A 20,346-nucleotide genomic window follows, 5' to 3' on the forward strand; every position below is an offset into this window, starting at 1 on the left:
GGTTAAAAGGCAAACAAAAAGACACTTGCAAAGACACAAGCAAAAAAAAAAAAGGAAATAAAGGGATGAAGGCTCTCATATCACCACAAAGTAAACCACATCATTTGTGTCTTTTGTAACTACCAGTTTGCTTTCCTTCCACAGCAATAAAGATGAAAAAACCCTCCTGCAGCCGTAAAAACACTCTACAAAAACTCATTAATCAGCACTATAGGCCATAGCAAATCTCAGTTCCTTCAAACACTTTTGTTGAGAAGAAGTTACATTGCCTTGGTCTCCTTATCTGTAAAATGCAGACAAAAAGCTTAATTGATTTACTCAACGCCAAAGTATGACTCAGAGCTAGGATCAGAAATCAGGAATTTCTGGCTCTGGCTCCTTTTCCTTAAAGGCTGTAAAAAAGCCTGCAATGTCTGCATCCTTTTCAGGTACTTAAAAATAGCTTTAGGCTCCCTGGTACAACAGTTTCCCATGTCCAGATGCAGAGATCTCCCCACAGCCACAGCAAAATTAGAAGCTGTCCTATTTTGAATTGCTCAAGTATCATCATCATTCCCAAAAGCCAGGGCTGCGGTGTGGTTCATTATTTTCAGCAAAAAGGCACATGAAGAGTGCGAACACAGACCTTGCCCCTCCAGGTGCACCCAGCACTTACCCAATGCAGGGATTGTTTTGGTATCTTGGCGCCGTGTAGGAGAAAGGAGAAATGTTTTTGTCCACGAAGGAGCCAAAGCCCAGACGGAAGTTGCTGGTGAGCTTCCTCATCTCCTCGGCCAGCTTGGTGCCCAGGTTGCGGATGTTGTCCAGGTCGTCGTTCATGGACAGGGACAGGTCCATCAGGTAGTAGAGGTCCACGGGGTAATCCTCCACCTGCCGCACCTGCACTCGGAACGAGGTCCGGTCACCTGCACGCGCACAAACGGTGGCCACGGTGAGCAGCAAAATCCCAGCACACAGAAAAATCCAGAACGCACTTTTATTTTTCCCCCTGCAGAGCAGAGAGATCGCTTTTCAAAAGAAGAGGGTGAGGGCGGTAAGCTTTTCCAAATACATCCCTTAGGACTAACAGGAAAACAGGTATTGACTTTGGGTCCTCTTAAGCTATGTAGGATATTGGCTGGCAAGAAAAAGACATGGAGTGCTTGTCTCTATTTTCGCTCTTTGGAGGTATCAGAGAGGGTCTTTCCATCTCATCTGAGAGAACATCTAAGGGAGGGACACATGAAAAACACTGTTGCCCAGTGTGCAGTCCAGGGATGTTTCCTTAGAAAACAGGAAAGAAAAGCAGGGTGAACCTTAAATGGGTATTTCATGGACTACTGCAACAGGGACCCTGCCCACATTTACTTGAGGATATTCTCAAAGAAAACCAGGAGCAGTCCAAGAAGTCCTGCACAAAAGACAGTAGGAGGTGGAGCAGAAAAAGAGGATCAGAAAAAAATAGCCAGTATGAAGTGAATGCAAGATATCCTCTGAGCTGTGCAGGGAAGTCAAGGTGAAGCAGACACAGAAGAAACACCTTTGAAAAGGAGCTTCCCCCAAAAATGGAGCTGGAGAAATCAGGGCAAAAGGGAAGTGAAAAAGAAAGTTGTTAGGGTCACCCATGGAAGCCCTGAGGCAGAGGTGAAATTTCCTGAAGCGATGAGCACAAGGAAAGGAGCTGACAGGGCTGAGTCACAGGTTGTGCAGATGTGAGGAGAAGCAGAGGAAAGCCTGCCCCTGACCTTCTCCTCTGCCCCACTGGTTTTCAAAGATACCCTCTGGAAGGGGTGCCAGGGAAGGCCACCACAGGCAATACCTACACCTCAGAAAAGCTGAGGTGGCCCCAAAGTGAGCTCAGCTTCACACCAGATGGACCTCGGTGGAGCCCAGACAGCAGGTGGCAAAAGTTTGCCTTTCACTTTGCTGAGGGAGGGGTCTAAATAAAACCACAAACCCCAACCTCACAAGCCAGGCTTTGGAGATCCCATGCTCCCAGCTTCCAAATTAGCCCCTTTTCCAGTTCACTGGGGTCTCAGCTCCAGGGAATTGGATCCTTTCAAAACCAAGCTCCCAGTTCTGACCTCTCCCAGCCCTTTGAGGGCAAGGCTGAACTTGAGGCAGTGGCAGGTTCTGCAAAACACTTGTGGCTTCCCCTCTTCTTCCCCAGAAATGGAACTCACATTTTTTAGTATTGTGAAAACATTTCCCTAACTGCTTTATTGTTCTCCTCCTTGTGCACAGCAGCACAGCTGCTCCCACTTACTTCCAGTCCAACAGCAGCAACAGCATCCCAAAATTGCCATGCTGGCAATGCACAGCACAAGGGGCTCTGCAGCCTTGGTGCCAGAGCCCTGCCTGGCACCTGGGGTCAGGCTGCAGCAAGCCAGAGCTCCTCAAACAACAACACCCTCCTTCTCCTTCAGCATTTCCCTGCAATCTGCTGCAGCCCCACCTGGGAAAGGCAGGGCTGCAGGAGGCACCATGTGCAAACACACACATGTAGATAATGCCCAGCTGTAGGAAGCAAGAACCTCATGCCTTAAATATTCCTCCTTCCTCCTTACCCTCCCCAGCTTTCTTGTCCAGCAGGAGCAGGACAGGGCACAGGGCTGGGATGTGGAGTGCAGCAGGTGCTCCAGGTGGGCCTCACATTATACCTGGCTTGCATTTTGTGGGGGAACAAAGAAGAACACAACTCATGTAGCACAAAAACTGTTAGCACTGATTGCAGGGTAAAAGACTGTGATTGTAAGCTTGACTTTAATTCAGTGCGGCAAAAATGTGTTTAAATCTGGGAAAATTCTTTCCCATGCCCATATTTTTAATTCCTACATATTCTTCCCACTCAAAAAGGGGATGTGTCCTCTGTATTTTGCAATGTTTTCATTTCCAAAAACACTGCTCTTCCTGCCAGAAAGGGTATTTGGGATGCTGTGATCAAACGTGCTTCTCTTAATAGTTACGAATTTATTAGTCCCTGAGAAGCACCAAAACCAACAGGATCCTGTGGCTGGTTCTTCTTTCACTCTTAACTGCACAAACCAATTATGTCAGAGAAAATATCGCTAATGTATGTAAGAGCAAAAGAATTTATTATTCTCTATGGACAGTATTACTTCTAGGGATAATCCAGCCCCCTCCTTCCTCACATACTGTTGCCACCATCCTCTCCTTAGGGCTTTTACTGACAAGTTGTAAACTCTGAGCTTAATTCAGAAATTTTTCTTGGATACCATCATGCAGAAGCAGCACAGAAATTGGAAAAAATTATTTTAGTCAATTTAAGGACATAAACTCAACAATCATGCTTATCCAGCTTATTCCTGCTTGGTGAGGCTTATAGCTTGATGAGCAACACAGCTGCATCTATTAATTTTTTAAGTCTGTTTACACTATTGCTATTTCTTTTAACTAGGACATGCTGCTTTATTGCTGGGCTCCAGATTAAAAAGCAATATTATAAAAACTAAATGCTCAGTCTAAAAGCTACTCTGTAAGAACATCAATTTAAGGCCTTTGGAGTTTAGCTGAGGACACAGATTTGGGGACGTGACTTCTGCCACAGGATGATGAGATCAAACTGCCTGGGTGGGAACAGCAAACAATTGACAATCCACTCCCTTCTGCTTCTGCTTAGTGGTCTAAGAATAAAAGATCACCATTGCCACAGACCGCCACAGACTACGTGAATTTGTCTTTGAAACAGGACACCCCTCGTGCCCAAAATTAAATCAACGTCGTCTCCTTTTTGTCTTGGGTTCACAGGGTGAAACCTGTTCTCCCAAACTCAAGGATCAATGGATAATTTAAACTGGGCCTGCTAATGCAAGGGTTTAGGAAGTCATCAGCTTGAAGGTGAAGTGTTGCCCAACATCAAAAAGAGAAGAAAAATGGGAGATACTATCACAAACATCGAGGTTTGTCCTTCCTCCTGCAATGATTGTGATGCTCTGCAAGAGGAGCACAGGGAGAGGAGTTCACTGTCTCAGAGTGGGAATTGCTGTGGGGGTCCTCAGGATGATTCCTGCAGCTCAGCCCAGACCTGGAGGGTTTCTCCATCACAAAGAACTGAGGTTGGCCATGAGTGTGGTCCCCACAAGGGTGGGCAGAAGCAGCACACCAGCCCTGTGCAGCCCAAGGTTTCCAAAAGCCAGACCCCAGGAGGCCACAGGGAGATGGATCCCCACACCCTGCCACTGATTGGAGCAGTGGACATTGGATGGGCAAAACTGCTGGGGACTGGCAAAGCAGGATTTGCTGAGCACCAGGCACTGTGTGTGGAGGTGGATGCACAGGAGATGAGATGAGAAAGCTGAGCCAGCCCTTTCTGTCAGGAATTGCCTCAAGAAACAGCAGTAACAACAACTCCCTTTTGTTCCCTTTTTTAACACAACATTCAGTGGCAGAAGCCATGCATGCAAATGTATGAACAGTGGTGACTGCTCTCAGGTATCTGATTTTAAGGCTTTGAAGAAAATTTTTTTAGATTTGAGGGTCTGACCAATGACAGCTGAGGAAGTTAGTTGAAAAACATGACAATTTCTAACTTACACAGCTAGAACAAAAACTCCTGTAGCAGCTGGCAGGCTCTGGGAGAGCACTGATAGCATAAGCACCAGCTCAAACCCCTGTTTTTCTTTAGTAAAACATCAATATTTCTCTTTTCTGTATGCTCATGAGAGCTGTCACAAAACTGTAAGCCTAAGAAACCCACACCAATCGCTTATAATGAATCAAGCTTTTATATTTGCTTCTTATCTTTGCAATAAAGAGCTTTTTTCCCTCCTCAGAAATGTCAGCTGCCAAATTTTTTCAAGAATTCTAAACCCACATTAAAGCCTCCCCCCACCATGCAAAAACTTTTGATAACAAGCATGCTCACATAGCTTGGATGAGCTGTTCCCTTCTAATTTTTAATTAAAAGGAAGAGATTGAAGAAAAGTGATGGCTCAGGAGAATGAAAGAGAGACCTGGCTACAGTCCAAGGCCTGAGTCACAAGTTCAAATCTCCATCTTCTGCCTTGATCCCATAGCTCTTTTGCATACTGACAGAAAACAGATATGTGGGTTTGTTTCCAATTTATAGAAGGATCTGTCTCAGTTTAGAGTCATGCCCTGTCAGCTTAGCAGAGGAACCAAAGTTATTTTAACTCCTTCCACACAGTGATGCCATTTTGATGCCGAGCAGGTTCCTCCTAGACACACGCAGGTGTTAAAACCATTTCTGGTAGCAGTTGTGGGTGGGCTTAGACTGACTTTGCCCAACAGCGGTGTCCTCTCATGGAGGACACATCCCTCAGCCCCAAACCTGTTTGTGACTCACCAGCAAAGTTCAAAGGTATGGAAGGGGCCAGCAGTCACCTGCTTTAGTGGGCTACAAGGCCACAAGCTACACCCTGCTCTTGGCACGTCCTGGCCACCCTTTCTCCCTCCCCCCACACCCCACAGAGCCGCTGGGGACTCACCAGGACGAAGATTCAAGGCGACCTTCTGAGGCGTGATCTGTGTGACATCCAGGTGGCTCTGGCCAGAGCCCTTGCTGCTCAGGGGGACGTTCCTCACCACGCTGATGCTGCTGCTGGGGTTCTCGATGGCTCCGGCGCAGCCGTTCGCAAGCAGGTTCTGCAGGAAGTCGCACCGGGATGTGATGGACTTTGTGCTGCTGAAATCCTGGGGGGAGAAGAAGGGACAAAAAGGAAGTGGAGGGGAATGCATCAATCCCACAGCAGGGGCTTTGTTTTGACATGCTGGTATCTGGCAACTAGGTGATGACAAGGAGAAGCTGGTGTCCTTTGTGGTGACTGTTCTTGGAAGCAGCCTGCACTGAGCCTTGAGCCTTTCAAAGGGATCAACCAAAAAAGGAAGTTCTGTGAGGATTTGAACACTGAGTTTGCTCACAGAGCTCTGAAACAGAAACCTAAGCCTGTGTTTTCAGCCCAGCCACAGCAGCAGCACCTGTTCCCAGCCCTGGCCACAAGAGAGCAAAGCAAAGCACCTGGTTTGCTGCAGGGACAGCCCATTGCCATCCCTCTTATTTTATGCACATGCACCATCTCAAAGGAGCTTTCCAAAAGACAGAAGAAAGAGCAAGGAGGTGCCACTGAGGGAAGCAGGACAAACCCAACAACCCAGAGAGGGCCAGGTAAAGATGTGAAGCTGAAGACAGGCTTGGTGGCTCCCGCTCCCCTGGGTGAGACACGTCCCCACACAAGCACTGTGTGGGGAATAAGGGAGGTGGGAGAAACTTCACAGGAGCTGGTGAAAATGCAGACTGTGCCAACCACAAAGAGTCAGGCTCAAGCAGCAAGGTGCAGGCAGAGGCCCCCTCCCACAGGATGGCCAGGAGTCTCCCAACACCCATCCCAGAGCTCCAGCCCTCGCTGCGAGCCCCGTGCGTGGTGCACAAAGCAGCCTTGTGCAGGGCAGCGCTCAGGAACAGCCGGGAACACAATGCACCCTTTTGCAAGAGCCTGTTTGTTAGAATGCCTTTTTTTTTCCCTCCCCAAAAGTGCTAAAGGGAACATGTCACATGCCCAAAACTTACTGGGTTTTCAACAGTCGATTCCTACTTACTTCTGCACTACAACAATAGAGACAACACTCTTCAGCTCCAGGGCTGAGGGACTAATATGACATGAAATAATGCAGAGAAGATGCTTGCAGCCATGCCAGCCCCTCCTTCAGCTGCTCAGCCAAAACCAGTGTGGGGCTGAATGAACCTCACTTACTGCTGAAACTCCAGCATGGCAGAGGACAGGAGACATCAAGGAGGGAGAGGCTCCTGACAGATCCTCATGGGGTGATCTCCAGGGGTCCCTCAAGGACAAGCCTGGATACAGGGCCCTGGGACACAGACAGAGGCTTGCAGCTGCATTTTTCTCACTACAAGGTCCCAATGCTATTTGAAAAATGAGAGATTTGCATTCCAGCATCCAGCAGCAGGGTCCAGCCAAGAAACCGACGACGGCACATCAGATGGATACGAACACAAATTTCTTGGAACGTGCCGTGTAAACAGATGAACTTCCAAAAAAGGAGGACTGGGACTATTTAAATCATCTCCAGCATGACAAAATAAAAATCAGAATCCCTCACAAAACTGAAAACAAGGCCCAGCCTTTCAGAGACACACATTTCAGGCAGCCTTGGAGAAGAGTTTTTCCCAGATGTGGTTTTACCTGAAACCAGCAAAAAGCTGGTGGGGTCCAGGTGCTCCCCTGGACCTATCCACCCAGCAACAGGGGGAGATGCTCTCCTGCTCTCCCAGCACCCAGACCACAGCTCCAGCTGAACACCCCTGCCAGCTCATTTCTGCTGCCACCTATTAGAAAGGACACTCCAAAAAAGTGTTGCAAAAAGCAACACAAACAGCCCAGGAGCACAGCTGGGAACTTGTAGTTACTCTCGAGTAACTAACATTGGAGAGAAGCATCCAAATAGGACAATATTTAGGGCTGCTCACATAACCACAGCTTCTATCAGGTGTTCCCAAGCCTTCCCAGGGTCTGCTCCAAAGATTCCAAAGAAGTCCTAGAGGTCAGGTGTGTAGGAAAGCCCCTACACAACTCTTAGGCTCTTAGGTCAGCAGTACCTTTGCACTCCTCCAGGTTCCCCTTGCTTGATCCAGCAATTTTCTCTAACTTTCTTCTAAAATGGGTCCAGAGAACTTGCCAAAGGGCAGCAATTGCTAACCTGCAGCTCCAATCAAACCCAGCTATTTTCTTGTCCTGTGAAAAGCCATATTACCTGAAGTGGAAGAAAATATCCACCCTCAGGGGTACAAATGCCTGAGGGGAGGGTGGTGCAGCACAGCACCCAGGGGTGCAGGACTGACCCCCTACTTTATCTTGATTTCTTACTCAGGCAGAGTAACACTGAGCAGGAGGGTGACAGTGGCCTTGGGAAAGTCCCAGCAATCACCATTGTACCCGGCAAACAAACACCCATAGGTCAAACCCAAAGCTTGGGTTTGAGCAGGGGCATACCAGGTACATCCAACTCTAGTGCAAAGTTTTCTGTGACACAGAAAATCAAGGCTCATTGGGGTTCAGTAAAGGGAAAAAGGATGAGCAGACCTGTCTGGACAGGTCCAGACAGCTCCTGAGAAACCACACCAAAAGGCAGCCCCACAGCAACTCAGACACAGCACACTGGTCCAAACCCCAATTTTCCCCAAGCAGAGAACACCCTGGGGTCAGTGAAGCGATTCAATGTGCCCACGGATCTGCCAATCACCTGCCTGCAGGCCTGCTTGGGCAAGAAATGCAGCAGATGCCCCTCACAAGGGGGAACCACCCCAAACTTTGCTTTGTGCCCCAGAGGAGCACTCTGGAAGATGGATCCCCCAGCCCCTGTCAGTCACTCTGGCTGCTCCAGCCCCTGGTCAGTGCTAACAAGCTCACAAAGGGGAATGCACACAGGCAGACAGGATGAATGGAGACAACACTGTGACAATTACATGCTCATCAGTTTGACAGTTTTAAGACAAATTGCTTGGCTCATGCTATAAAAATGGAGAATAGCACTCACTGTATCTAATACCTAATTCCTGACTGGGTATGTCCCTACCATTCAGCCCATCCTGTTCTCTTTTGCTGAAAGTCTCAATAATTTTTTGCTTTAATCAATCCAGTTCTGCATTAATTCTGCCTGAAACATGCCCACTTTCTCCGTTTAAAAAAGAAAAAAACCACCACAAATAAAAACTTGATATGCTATGCTCCCTTTAGGAACATCCTTGATTTTCTTTCCTCATTCTCTAGGCATACATTTCTGAGATGGAAGAGGATGGGGTAAAAGCACCTGCTGGAAAACAGAGGGTGCCACTGGGGAAATTTCAGTTCACTTACTCAAAAAGGACATTGCAGTTTAATTAATGTGTATCTCTGGTTTCCATCTACACACATAAATGCATCCACATAGGTAATGGACAGATGAACACAGTTCATCCACCTAAAAAACACATCCAACAAACAAGAGGAGCCTCTGCACACTGGTACATTGCTCCCCAAAGATTCAAAAAAGAAAACGTAATGGTGACATTTCCCCCCCACACTGGTACTCCTAAATGCTCTTTTGAAGAGCTTCACCCCCTGCAATCACCCCAGGGAGGTTTAGCACAATTAAAACCCCAACCTTTCTTTCACACCTGCCCTGGCAGCTCAGAGGATAGAACTGAAGCCACTTCCTGAGCTCCCTGTTCTCCCCAGCAAACCCAAAAATCCTGCTCAGCCTGGGCAGCCAGGTGTCACTGCAAAAAATTCCACAAGCATCCTCTTGTGGTCCCACACATGCAAAACCAGGCAGCCACAGAGATACACCAACCCCACAGGCCAGTGTGCAGCTTCCAGTCAGAATATTTCACCAGCACCACGTCAGCAATTTCTCATCATTTCCAGCCTCTCCTAGACCCTGCAGGTTCCTCAGCTCCAGCATGGATGGACAGGCTGCAGCAGTCTCCATCACACCAGGAGTCATTCTCCCTCAGAGAGCCCTGTTTCAAGCATGCTCAGGTGATGGTTAAGGCCACATATTCACACCTCCTCTTCTAAGTGCCATTGAAATCACCACCCTTGAGGCCTGCCTTTCAAGGTATTCTTCCACAAACCAACAGAATCGATGCCTGCTCCCAAATTTCCAAGAGCCCAAAGACCTGTGGTTAGCTCAGCAGCCCTGGGAGGCTCTAGGGCTGCTGCACACCAGAAGCTGCTATCCTCAGCTCATCCATCATCACCCCTTTGGATGGGAACAGGGATGCTGAGCACAAGCAGGAGTGGAAAGAAGCCCAACCAAGGCAGGGGACGTGATGCACCCTGTACCAACAGGTGAGGAGGTGGCAGTCATAAAGTGAGAGCACCTTGCCTGCTCTGCTGTAAGACCTATCTGTACACATCCCCTTACCCTCACAATGCAGGGCAGTGTAAATTCAGGAAACTTTATTCCTCCTGGGAAACTATTGGGATAGAGCTCCCAAAAAAACTGGTATGATGGTACCACCAAGTGATATTATTCTCCAAATATTTATTTAATATTTATTTAATATCTAATATTTATAAGTATTTCCCCAAAGGAAATACAAGAAGGGGTACATATGCAGGAAGATCAATTATACGTATAACTACACAATGCAATTATATATATAACTATACAATGTATATATATATATATATATATATATATATATACACACATACATATATATATACCATATAACAGACATCTCTAAACGTACTGTATACATTATATATAGAATTATACATGTACTGATAGACTTCTACTATATATATTTCCTGACAAAAATGTTAATTTTTGGTTGCAAAATCGATAAAAGCTGGCCCAATTTGCTCACAAACCTGTAAAGTAAATGCAAAGGGAGCACAAAATACACACAAATCAGCTGACTGAGGTTCTACTACAACACAGCTGCCATCTGTGGAACACACTCCAATATCTTACCCCTGATATTTAAAGAGCAGCAGAGCTATAAAATTTGACTGGCATATATGCAACAAGGAAACACAGACAGCAAACTGCAGCCAATGGAAAAGCTAAGGAAAACACATTAAGAGCTATCTAATAAATTTAATAAACCTGACTAGGCTGCAGCAGAGGGAAGGGGAATAAGGTGGTGAAATGACTATGAAACGAAGGCAGATATTATAGAGTTTATAATATTACTTTAAAACTTTCTGAAGTTGAAAAACTCCAGGTATCTTGGAAATCCCATTACCTCACCTGATGATCTCAGCTAAAGAGAAATAATTAGTTTCAAAGAGCACATTCTAAAAAAAAATACAAAAAATACAGAATTAGGATAAGTACTTGCTAACTTTAGCATGTAGCATGTAATAGGAACAGCAGCTTTTGAACACATAGCTCTTGGCACAAAACACCTTGAACTGTGTATTTTTAAATAGCTTCTGCAGGCTAAAGGTCAGGAAGTATTACAGGACTTCCCTGTAAACACCCATCTTCCTCCTTGGCCCCTCCATTCCAGTCAGGAATTTTCTTTTTTTTTTTAGTAACTACCCTGTTTGCATGATAAGAGTCAGGCTGCCAGTCCCATTAGTACAATTAGTGGTCACAGTGACCACCAGATAAACATTTCCACTAGCAGCATTCTGCAGAAAGTTGTCTTTTGATGCCAAGTAAGAAAAAAAAAAACCAAAGAAAAGCACAAGCTATTGGGTACCCATAGCTTAATAGCCAGCGTTCCTGGATCCAGTCTCACCACCACAGATTAGCTGGCTGGAAGAGGAGCTCTTACAGCTGTTTACAAGATGTCTCAGAAGCAAGATCTATTGCTTTACCCTTTCCCTTCTGCACACCAATTGCCTGGCTGGAAAAAACAACCCAAGGAAGCTGTGACGCTGTCAGGCAGCAGCGTGGTGTTTGTAGCATTACGGGGTTTTCCCTGGAGAGCTGCAGCTGTGCTTACCAGTGAAACATCCACTGAAACAGACACAGGGCCTGGGGCACCCCCCGAGACCCAAACCAGAGGGGCTGGAAGCCACCTTCACCCCATCCTCCATCCCAACCCCATCCTCTGCCCTGGAGCTGGCAGCTGCCCCAGGCAGGCCTGGCAGGAGGAGGGAGGGGAAGAGCAGAGGGGACAGAGGCTGCATCCTCAGCTCAGCAGCACCAGCTGCAGCTGGAAGTTGAAGTGAGTGCCCAGAAGGGGACAGGGATGGCCACACTAGAGGAATAAGGGCCAGCAGGGAACAGAACAGCATCACCACTGGCCATGCCCATCCAGAGGTTCAAGATCACCTAGAGCCCTGGGGTTCTCCCATCCCAAAACTGGTTCCTGACACAGCAGCTGTGCCAGCCCGTTTTTCAGACTTTTCCATGCATCTGAAAGCATCCATACTTCTCTCCTGAATACCTAGGACCTGCACTAAGCAGACAATTGCTTTCTATGCATCAAACATTATTAGGGCTTTCACACACCTTGCTCTCTAGAAATTGTAAGTCTGCTTGATAAGACATATATGGGATTATACATATACATATATATATATATACACATACCTAAACTCATGAGCAGCCCCTAGAGAGCAGGGGGAAGTATTTGCTCACAAACCAGGAGGTGCAGCTGAATTATGGGTGAGCAGCATCAGCATCAGCACAAGGATGTATTTTCCTCTGAAGTGCTCAGTTACTCTGTGAAACTCTTGGCACCAATGCCAGAAGCATGGGTCACCCCCCCAAAATGACACAATAGATTCAGAAAGGAGAATTTATCTTTGTTACAGACAAAGAGCCCATGCCAGGCCACACGACAAGGGACACGTAGCAGGACACTAGCCAGGGGCTTGGGGCTTTTTGGGGAGAGAGCTTTGGAGCAAGGCTCCCTGTAACACAGAGCCCATGCAGGAACCCAGCACCCACCAGAAACAAGAAGGTAATTGAAGGGGCAGAAGGACTGAAGGAACAGTGCTGCTCTGTGAGGGTGTGTGGGGGTCAAAGTGGGGTCAGAGACTTATTTCCTATGATGTCAAAGAGCTGAGGAGTCCCATACACCCGAAATACACTCGGCATGGAGCATCCTCTGCCCTCACTCACCCCTTGTGGCATGAGTCAGGAACAGGCAAGGTGAGAAAAGAGCTCCCTTCCAGCACTACAAAAAGCATGAAGTCAAACGAGATGTGCCCACCTACCTCCTTGGAGCACCAGGCACACTTGGGATGGATGAGGAGACACTCTTCACAGGACGTGGCGCTTCCACTGGTGCACAGATTGAGACCTTCAGCAAGAGAAAACAGTGGGGGCTGAATGGTTATTCCACTCCAAAACAGGGCTTAGGAGGGTTCTGAAACATTCTTAATGCTAAACACACTGTAAATCCAAACAAGAGCAAATAATCTCCCAGGAGCCTAAAAGGCAGGAGAAGCCGTAAATCTCTCTTCACCTGTAAGGAGGTCTTGTTTTCTTTTCCTTCCCTAAGGTAAATGAAAAGGACAGAAACTTGCTTTGGGGTGCTGAGAACCTCTAAAAAATGACTGAATCTGGTGATTTTTCTTTACTCCATTTCAATGGTGTCTGGTAAATCAAAGAGTCCAGCTACTCATATGCCTAATCAAACACCCCCATTGCTGTAGGCAAAATTCAATAACTGTTTGACCACTCTGAAACATGGAGCTGGCTGTCCAAAAGCCCAAGATGCTGACTTTTGAAGATACATCTTTAGGCATATCTTCTCATTTTTTCTAGCTGAATATATGGGGAGGGCCTCTCCCCATAATTTTCATATTAAAGCACTCTTGAAACATACTCATCTCCCTTCCCACACAGGTGATTCTCACAGTGGACTCATGTTTGCAGTACATTACTTTTATTTTACTACAAGAGACATTTCCACAGGATATCCAGGTTAAGCCTTGCACTGTGTTTGCACTGGCTCTCCCTGCCTGTGATCCCAGCAGGGGCATCAGCCAGGCTGATGCTCTTTGCTCCTGGGTTCCTGGTGTCTGGCAGCACAAGGGGTCCCGAGCAGGTTTCACTTACAAAATCCACAATTTGCACTTTGGGCTTTAAAAATGAAGTTGAACCACACAAGTACAGCCAAAGTAGACATCAATGGTACGGGCTCTGAATGCAGCAGCTTGTTCAAGCATGCCTGTGGCTATGAATGTGCCCTTCCACACCACTGATGGCCCAGCTCCCCCGGGTGCAGCTATTAACTTCCACTGTCAATAAATGATTAAAGAAATCTTCAACCGAGGTTTCAGCACAGAGGCTGCACACTCCAAATGAAATGCCTCAGGCTTGAACTCCCAATCTGCTATTTTTTCCAACCCAAATGTCAATAAAAGCATTGTCAGGCCTCTATTTTCAGCCAGTTGCATCTGCAGATACCAGCGCACCACGCTGCTGCTGGGTGTAATCTGCAGATTCCGCGAGTTGCCAATAGCTGCTGAAGAGTCCCATGAAGTTTTCTCCTGACCCAAGAACTTTCTGCCACGAGAGCTTTGGAAGAAGAATTTTTGCTGTATCCCATGTGAATATTGCACCAAGAAATGGAAAGCAGTGGCTGCCTGGGTCACTCCATAAGGGGCTGAGCTGTGAGCACAGGAAGCAGTGAATCAAGCTGGACAGCTGGAGGAAAACCTGGCATGCCCTGGACTAAAACAAAAAGTGGATAAGTATGTCCTGTCAGTCATTGCAGAGGTCTGGCCGTGCCAGAGCCCTGCAGTGACGGGTCTCTGCTGCCCACAAGGTGGTTAACTCTAACCCCAGAGAGCCAAGCCCTGCACTCTCTCTATGGCTCTCATTCAAACAGGCTCCTTGGGCTCATTCATACCAAACAAGAGCCTTCTTAAGAGTGTGGGCTTTTTTTTTCCTTCTGGCTGTTACCACATCCCCAGGCGTTTCATTCCTTTTTTGCATTCAAAAGTTATATTCCAGCTCCTGGACACTACAAGAGCTCAAAACATAAATAAGTTGTATAAAGCAAAATGTAACTTGTTCAACTGAGTTAAAATTTAGACAGCAATTAACACTTGCATTTACAAACCCTACAACATGGCCCAAAGCCTCTCCTCGAGAGCTGCTGCTCTGGCAGCTGTGCACAGGGTAACCCAGCTAAAATAATGGGCTTTAACTAGCAAATACTTGCATTCATACCCTGGCTACCCAGGCCTGGCTCTCCCACAGCTTCACTCGCCCATCCGCATGGAAATATTTACCTCCATTCCTGACTGCTGGGTTTTTGAGAGTTTACTTAGTCACAGTAAGAGCTGAATGAAAACCAAGGTCTCCTCCTTCCAGTGCGTGCCATGACCAAAGCAGCCCACGCTCCTGTGGCCAGCCATGGGGTGACATTCCTCCCGGTGGCAGCTTTAGAAGTTTCCAAGTATGCTTTTCTTTCCACTCTGTAGCAACACTAAACCATTTCCAGCATTGTTGTGAAAACAGAGCTTTGTGAAGCCCTCCAATTTTAGACTGAAACCTGAGCTTTCTGAGTTGGAGTTAGAAACGCAGGATTTTCCAGATGCAAGTCTTTGCTGTGCTTGGTTCAGTGCAGTCTTTCCCAAATCCAGCAGAGGAAGGACCTGATGATGCTTATGCCAGTCCAGATCCTTGCAGATGCTGGGGCAAGTCACCCACTGAGACTGGAAGGAACTCAGTCTGCTCTTTGGACTGTGGTACATTTAATGAAACCACTCCTGAAAAATTAACTGAACTTCTCATAACGGGGAAAATTCCATCCAGGGTTTAGCTGGGATTACTCTGGAGGTAAATAATCCACTCCCTGGATTGCTGAGCTGCACTGCCCACATACAGTCCTTCACACTGATGCCACTGAGTCCTAAGCCCTGCACCCTACTTATTTTGCCCAGTAGTGTCCAGCAAGCAGAAAGAACATCTCCAAATGACATCCTTCCCTTGGATTGAGCTGCAGGAGAGCCCAAAAAAGCAGAGGAAGACTGTATCCCACTAGACAACAGAGATTTTAATACATCAAACTACAGATGCAGAGCAAGATAGGAAACTCTGATGAACAGTACTCATCAAATTTACTCATAAAAATGCTCCAGGCTATCAGACCTCATTTTAAACCTGTTCTGCAAGAAATCCTAGTTTGGGCAGCTCCTCGAACGGAGGTGAATGTACTGGCTTGCTTAGGGAAGACAGATAAAAAAAAAGAAAAAGTAAAAAAGTGATGCACTTTATACAGCTAAGCATGAAAAAGGAGCATTTTATCCGTGCTTGCAAAAAGCATTTTAAAAGACCCGAGATGGTCTGCTACAATACTGAACCATCACTTTCATGGATCAGGCACACACAAAAAAAAAAAAATTAAGAAAGCTTCTCCTGAGCTTTTGCAATTATGTTCCACAGCACTCTGCAAGATGAGCCTCTTCCTAAGATTACTCATTAAAATATCAAGCACTGAGAGTAAGTACTCGAATGGTGGACTTAGGCATTTTGTGGGGTTCCTTCTTATAAGAAAGTTTCCCCAAATGCTCAGAGAGGAGGGAAAGCCTATTTCCAGTACTGCTGGAGCAGAATTACAAACTGCACTGCAGTTCTCGTGTGTGTGTGTGCAAACCGAGAGCATCCCCACGAGGGACAGGGACCTCTCTCTGGGTGCAAATGAGGAACGATACAAGGTGGGAGCGTGGATACCGGTGACCGGCAGGGCACAGCCTGTGTGACGCTTTCTGCTGCTGCTCCTCATCCCATGGATTATCACACCGCGCTCAGGCAAACATCCCGGGAAGTGCTTACCCTGAACAGAAGTGGCTGCAGCCGCTCCCATTAGGAATATACATAGAGCGAGCTGTATAATAGCAGTTCCGTGCTTTTTAAGGCGAAGGTGCAACACCCCGCGGATGCGGTCCGTGCCCCGCAGCGCTGCCGGAGCGCGGCTCCCCGCCACCCGCAACCGGGGGCAGGCGGGAGGGGGCCGGGGCCGGCGGGGATGCGCGGAGAGCCCCGGCAGCGGCCACCCCGGGCAGGGGACAGCGGGGACAGCGGAGACAGCGGGGACCGCGTCCCGCCGGCTGCGGGCGCACGGCAAAGCGGGCGGCGGGGGAGGCAGCGGGAAGGGGGGCGAGAGGAGCGCGGAGCACAGACGGTAACGGAGAGCACCGAGGCGGGTCTGGGGGCCAAGCCGCCTTCCGGAGCGGCGCTGGCAGGGCCCGGGGCGGCGGGAGCGGAGCGGCCCTTACCTCTGCCGGGCTGCAGCGGGGCGGCCAGGAGGAGGAGGCGCAGGAGGAGGAGCGGGGGGGGCCGGCGGGCGGCGGCGGGGGCCGGCAGCCCCCCTCGGCGGGGCATGGTGCGGCGGCCGGGGCGGCCGGGCTGCCCTTCCCGGCCGGGCCCTCCCCGCCGCCTTTTGTGCGGCCGCGGCGGCGGCGGCGGGAGGAGGAGGCGGGGGCGGCGCCGCGGAGCTGCCCGGGGGCGGCGGGACGGGACGGGACGGGACGGGATGGGATGGGGCGGCGTGCGGTGCCGCTGTCCGTGGGTCGCTCCGTGTGTCCGTGGGTCTGTCTGTGCGTGTGTCTGTCCCGCTGGCGAGGGTGCGCTGCCGCCTCCCCGCCCCGCCGCCCCGCGCAGGGAGGCGTAGCCCCGTCCGGAGCGGGACCCGCGGGCACGGCCGGGCCCACGGACACGGACACGGACACGGACACGGACACGGACACGGACACGGACAGGCTGCCTCTGCTGATGCCCATGTAGGCGCCCGGCCAGGCACGGGCAGACACGCACGGCGTGCGCAGACACACGGACACGGGCAGGAGGAGCACAGATGCACCCGCAGGCACACGAGGAATGCGCGCCCTCCTCCCCGCTCGCAGCAGGGCTCGCACTCATTCCCCACGGGTCAGTGCCTGCTCTTACGTGGCGCTTTTCCCGCTTCAGGGATTTTCGCTGTGCAAACAGACTGTGTCCATTTGCCGAAGGGCTCTTTGAGCCACGGCACCCGGGCAGAGCTGCACTCACGGTCTGGCGGCTTCTTGGCACGGTCCACGCCCCCATCGCCTGAGACATCAACACTTCAGATCGAAAGGAAGCACCGATTTGTGATCGTGTTTGGGTTGCTGGAGAGCTTTCTGTATTCTGCTTTTAAAATAAATCATAAATCATCCCTAGGGCTGATCATTGGTTTTAAAAGCAGTTTATAGTAACAGGTAACTTACCCATGACCTGCAGACCTTCAGGACACCCTCATGTCTGTTAGATCTCCCCATCAGATTTTGCTTAAAACACATGTTGTGTTGCTGTTCTCAGACAGAAGTGATTAACTGTAATGCCACCTGCCAAAATTCCCCCTTACTTGCATTGATTCCCAAAGCTGCTTTCACAAACCTTGCTGATTTCTTCAACCTCCTCATACCCCCGAGAGAAACCAGGTTTGGGTTTAAAGTGGCTATTTGTTGTTTTAGGAAATACACACCTACAAAAGTTGTTACATTTTAACTGTACCAGGGCTGCTAAATCAAAACAAGTCCTGCTTTGGCCGTAGGAGCATCACAACACCACAATGCAGATCCTGCACTTGCAAGAGTTAAAGTACCCAATATGAGCATCACTGCCCAGAAAGGCCTTGTGTAAACCTCAAAGTCCCTTCTTGGGTCTTCTGGCCACGCCCAAGCACCCCAAGACCCAACTGCAACTACAACTATCCATGGATAGATGGATAGACTAATTTTTGAGGGCTTTAAACTATTCCTGGCTGCAGGAGCAAGGAGACACTCATCTCTCATCCCTGCATCCCACCATGCTGCCCTGGGAGCAGTGGGTGGAGGAGCAGATGCCCAGGGGCGAGTGGCAAATGAGCAAGGGGGGAAAGGAAAAGCAGGGCCATGGGGTAAAGAAACTACTTGGAGGGAAGGGAACCACCTTCTGAGACTCAGCTGTGGCATCTCAAGGGGCAGAGAAGAGGGCTTGAGGAGGCAAGCAGTACTTTCAGAAGGAATGTATTGCAGCAGGACCAGAGCCAGGCGAGGCATAGGAGCTCCCCAGTCACTGGTTATTTTTAGCTGGGCTCAGCTGAGGCCCAGCTCACTCTTCCTGCAGGCACTGGCACAAGCACCTGGTGCTCGCTGTGCCCAGGCTGTCCTCGTACCACAACCCCCATGAGAAACCCCCAAGAGAAGGGGGAAGGCCAGGAGCTGCTGCTATGCACTTTTTGAGCAGTAAGACGTTGTTGATGCTCAACATCTGCTATCAGTCATCATGTTTTTCAAGCCAAATCCTTCGAAGGTCCTGCAGATTCACAGGTGGTTTATGCTATCCCAGTACAGCACCAGTGACCAACATCACTGTGTGGTGTGTACAGGAAGGACCCCAGGAGCCAGAGGGGAGGAAGTGCTGTGGCTTCCCTAATGAGAAGAATGTTAACATCCTTCTCTGAAGCTGGTGCTGTGCTCTTGCCCCACATGCAGCAGCAAAAGACGATGTAACTGCACAAATGGCCAAAGAAGCATCTGTAACACCAAGAGGGGGAACTCATGGTGAACATGAGGTGGGCAGCTCAGTTCCAGGGAAAGAAGGCAGCCTTATGTCCCTGAGCTTGGCCACCAACCAAGAAATGTGGCATGAGAAGGGGTAATGTGTGGCCTGAAATGAGATCCACAGAAAAGGTGTTGGTATAAAACCTTCCTGCTTGCAGGTGACAGTGCCCTGGTTGTTTTTCTGGAGTCAAGCATGGGGTGGCAGTAGATGCCCCAAAAAAAGATTTCCTTCATGTATGAAACCAGATAACCCCTTGATTTTCCTCCTGGGATTCCCTTGTTCTGAATAAGGGATTGAGCAAAAAGCTTTTAGTGCCCATGTCTCAACAGGATTATTATGGGCTCAGTAGCAGATGAGTTTGAGGCAGCACCAAGGTTTTGGGAAGAGAACGGAAAAAAGGGCTCTGTCTCCTGGGGATTGTGAAAGGGTGACCTACAGCAAAGTCTCCCTTCATCTCCAGGAACAGCCACCACCACAGCCTGGGTCTTTTCTCTCTTGACCATCCTGTCTCCTGTCTACAAAATGCCATTCTCGAGGATCACATAGTCCGTGAGATCCCTGAGGCTCCTTCAAGTATTTATGTGCCACAGCCCATAAATACTTGCCAAGGCCCTTGGACTTCGGTTTTTGGTATCATTGCACAGTTTTTCTGTAACAGAGAGAGGAAAATCCCTATTTGGAAAGGCCTGACCTTTATGTTCATTTTCTTATCACTTACACTTTAACCTCTGGTTAAAGCAGAACATAAACCCAGGGTATCTGACCTGGGTATGGATTTGAAAGTGATGTAATTATAAGGTGATTCTCTGTCTCTTTTATGATCAGTTAAATAAAATCCTTTATCTAAGATACTTCAGGTGTTCTACAGATAGGTTTTTGTTGTCCTATTTTCCTTGGGGCAGGAAGGGTGGATGAAAGCATCTGAGTCACATCTAGATGTCTGCCATGGCACTAAAGAGGTTCTGATTTTCAGTGGTGATTCCTTCTCTCTGCACCAGTCTGAGCCACTCCCAGGCCCTTGCAAAAGCCACAGCCTGCTTCAGGGTGAAGCTCCACCTCTGTCTTAGTGTTTCACAAAATATAGCCACTCTCCAGCAGCAAAATCCTGAGACATCTCTGACTTTTTCCCACTTCCAGACTCTGTGGCATAAGTTTAGGTTTGCTGCTTCCTAGCAGCTCCAGCTGGAAGAAACATCATCTGTCTGGATGTAACTCATTACAGCCACATTATTGGGTATACCTCATTCAGCCACCATACTTGCAGTAAGTTCAGGAGCCCAGGCACAGCTCTCTAGTGTGCAAGAAAGACCAGCTAAGACATCTGAGATTGCCTGTTTCCAGAAGTCAAATGGCTGGATGGGGAATCCAGGTGCAGCCTGGTTTCATGGTGCACAGCAGGTC

General features: G+C 48.6%; 1 protein-coding gene across 1 annotated transcript in view; it reads right to left on the reverse strand.

Annotated features, from left to right (window-relative positions):
- ITGB5 (integrin subunit beta 5) overlaps positions 1-16,804 on the reverse strand; it is a 58,020-nt gene extending 41,216 nt beyond the window's left edge. Inside the window, exons 1-4 of the mRNA XM_036386879.2 lie at positions 16,659-16,804; positions 12,642-12,727; positions 5,448-5,652; positions 656-905 (exon numbers count right to left, since the gene is read on the reverse strand). Coding sequence (XP_036242772.1) covers positions 656-905; positions 5,448-5,652; positions 12,642-12,727; positions 16,659-16,764 — 647 coding nt within the window. The 5' untranslated portion in view covers positions 16,765-16,804. The remainder of the gene's footprint in view (positions 1-655; positions 906-5,447; positions 5,653-12,641; positions 12,728-16,658) is intronic.
- Positions 16,805-20,346: the final 3,542 nt, after the last annotated feature.

The sequence above is a fragment of the Molothrus ater genome, chromosome 7, assembly GCF_012460135.2.
Source record: "Molothrus ater isolate BHLD 08-10-18 breed brown headed cowbird chromosome 7, BPBGC_Mater_1.1, whole genome shotgun sequence".
Lineage (NCBI taxonomy): Eukaryota > Metazoa > Chordata > Aves > Passeriformes > Icteridae > Molothrus > Molothrus ater.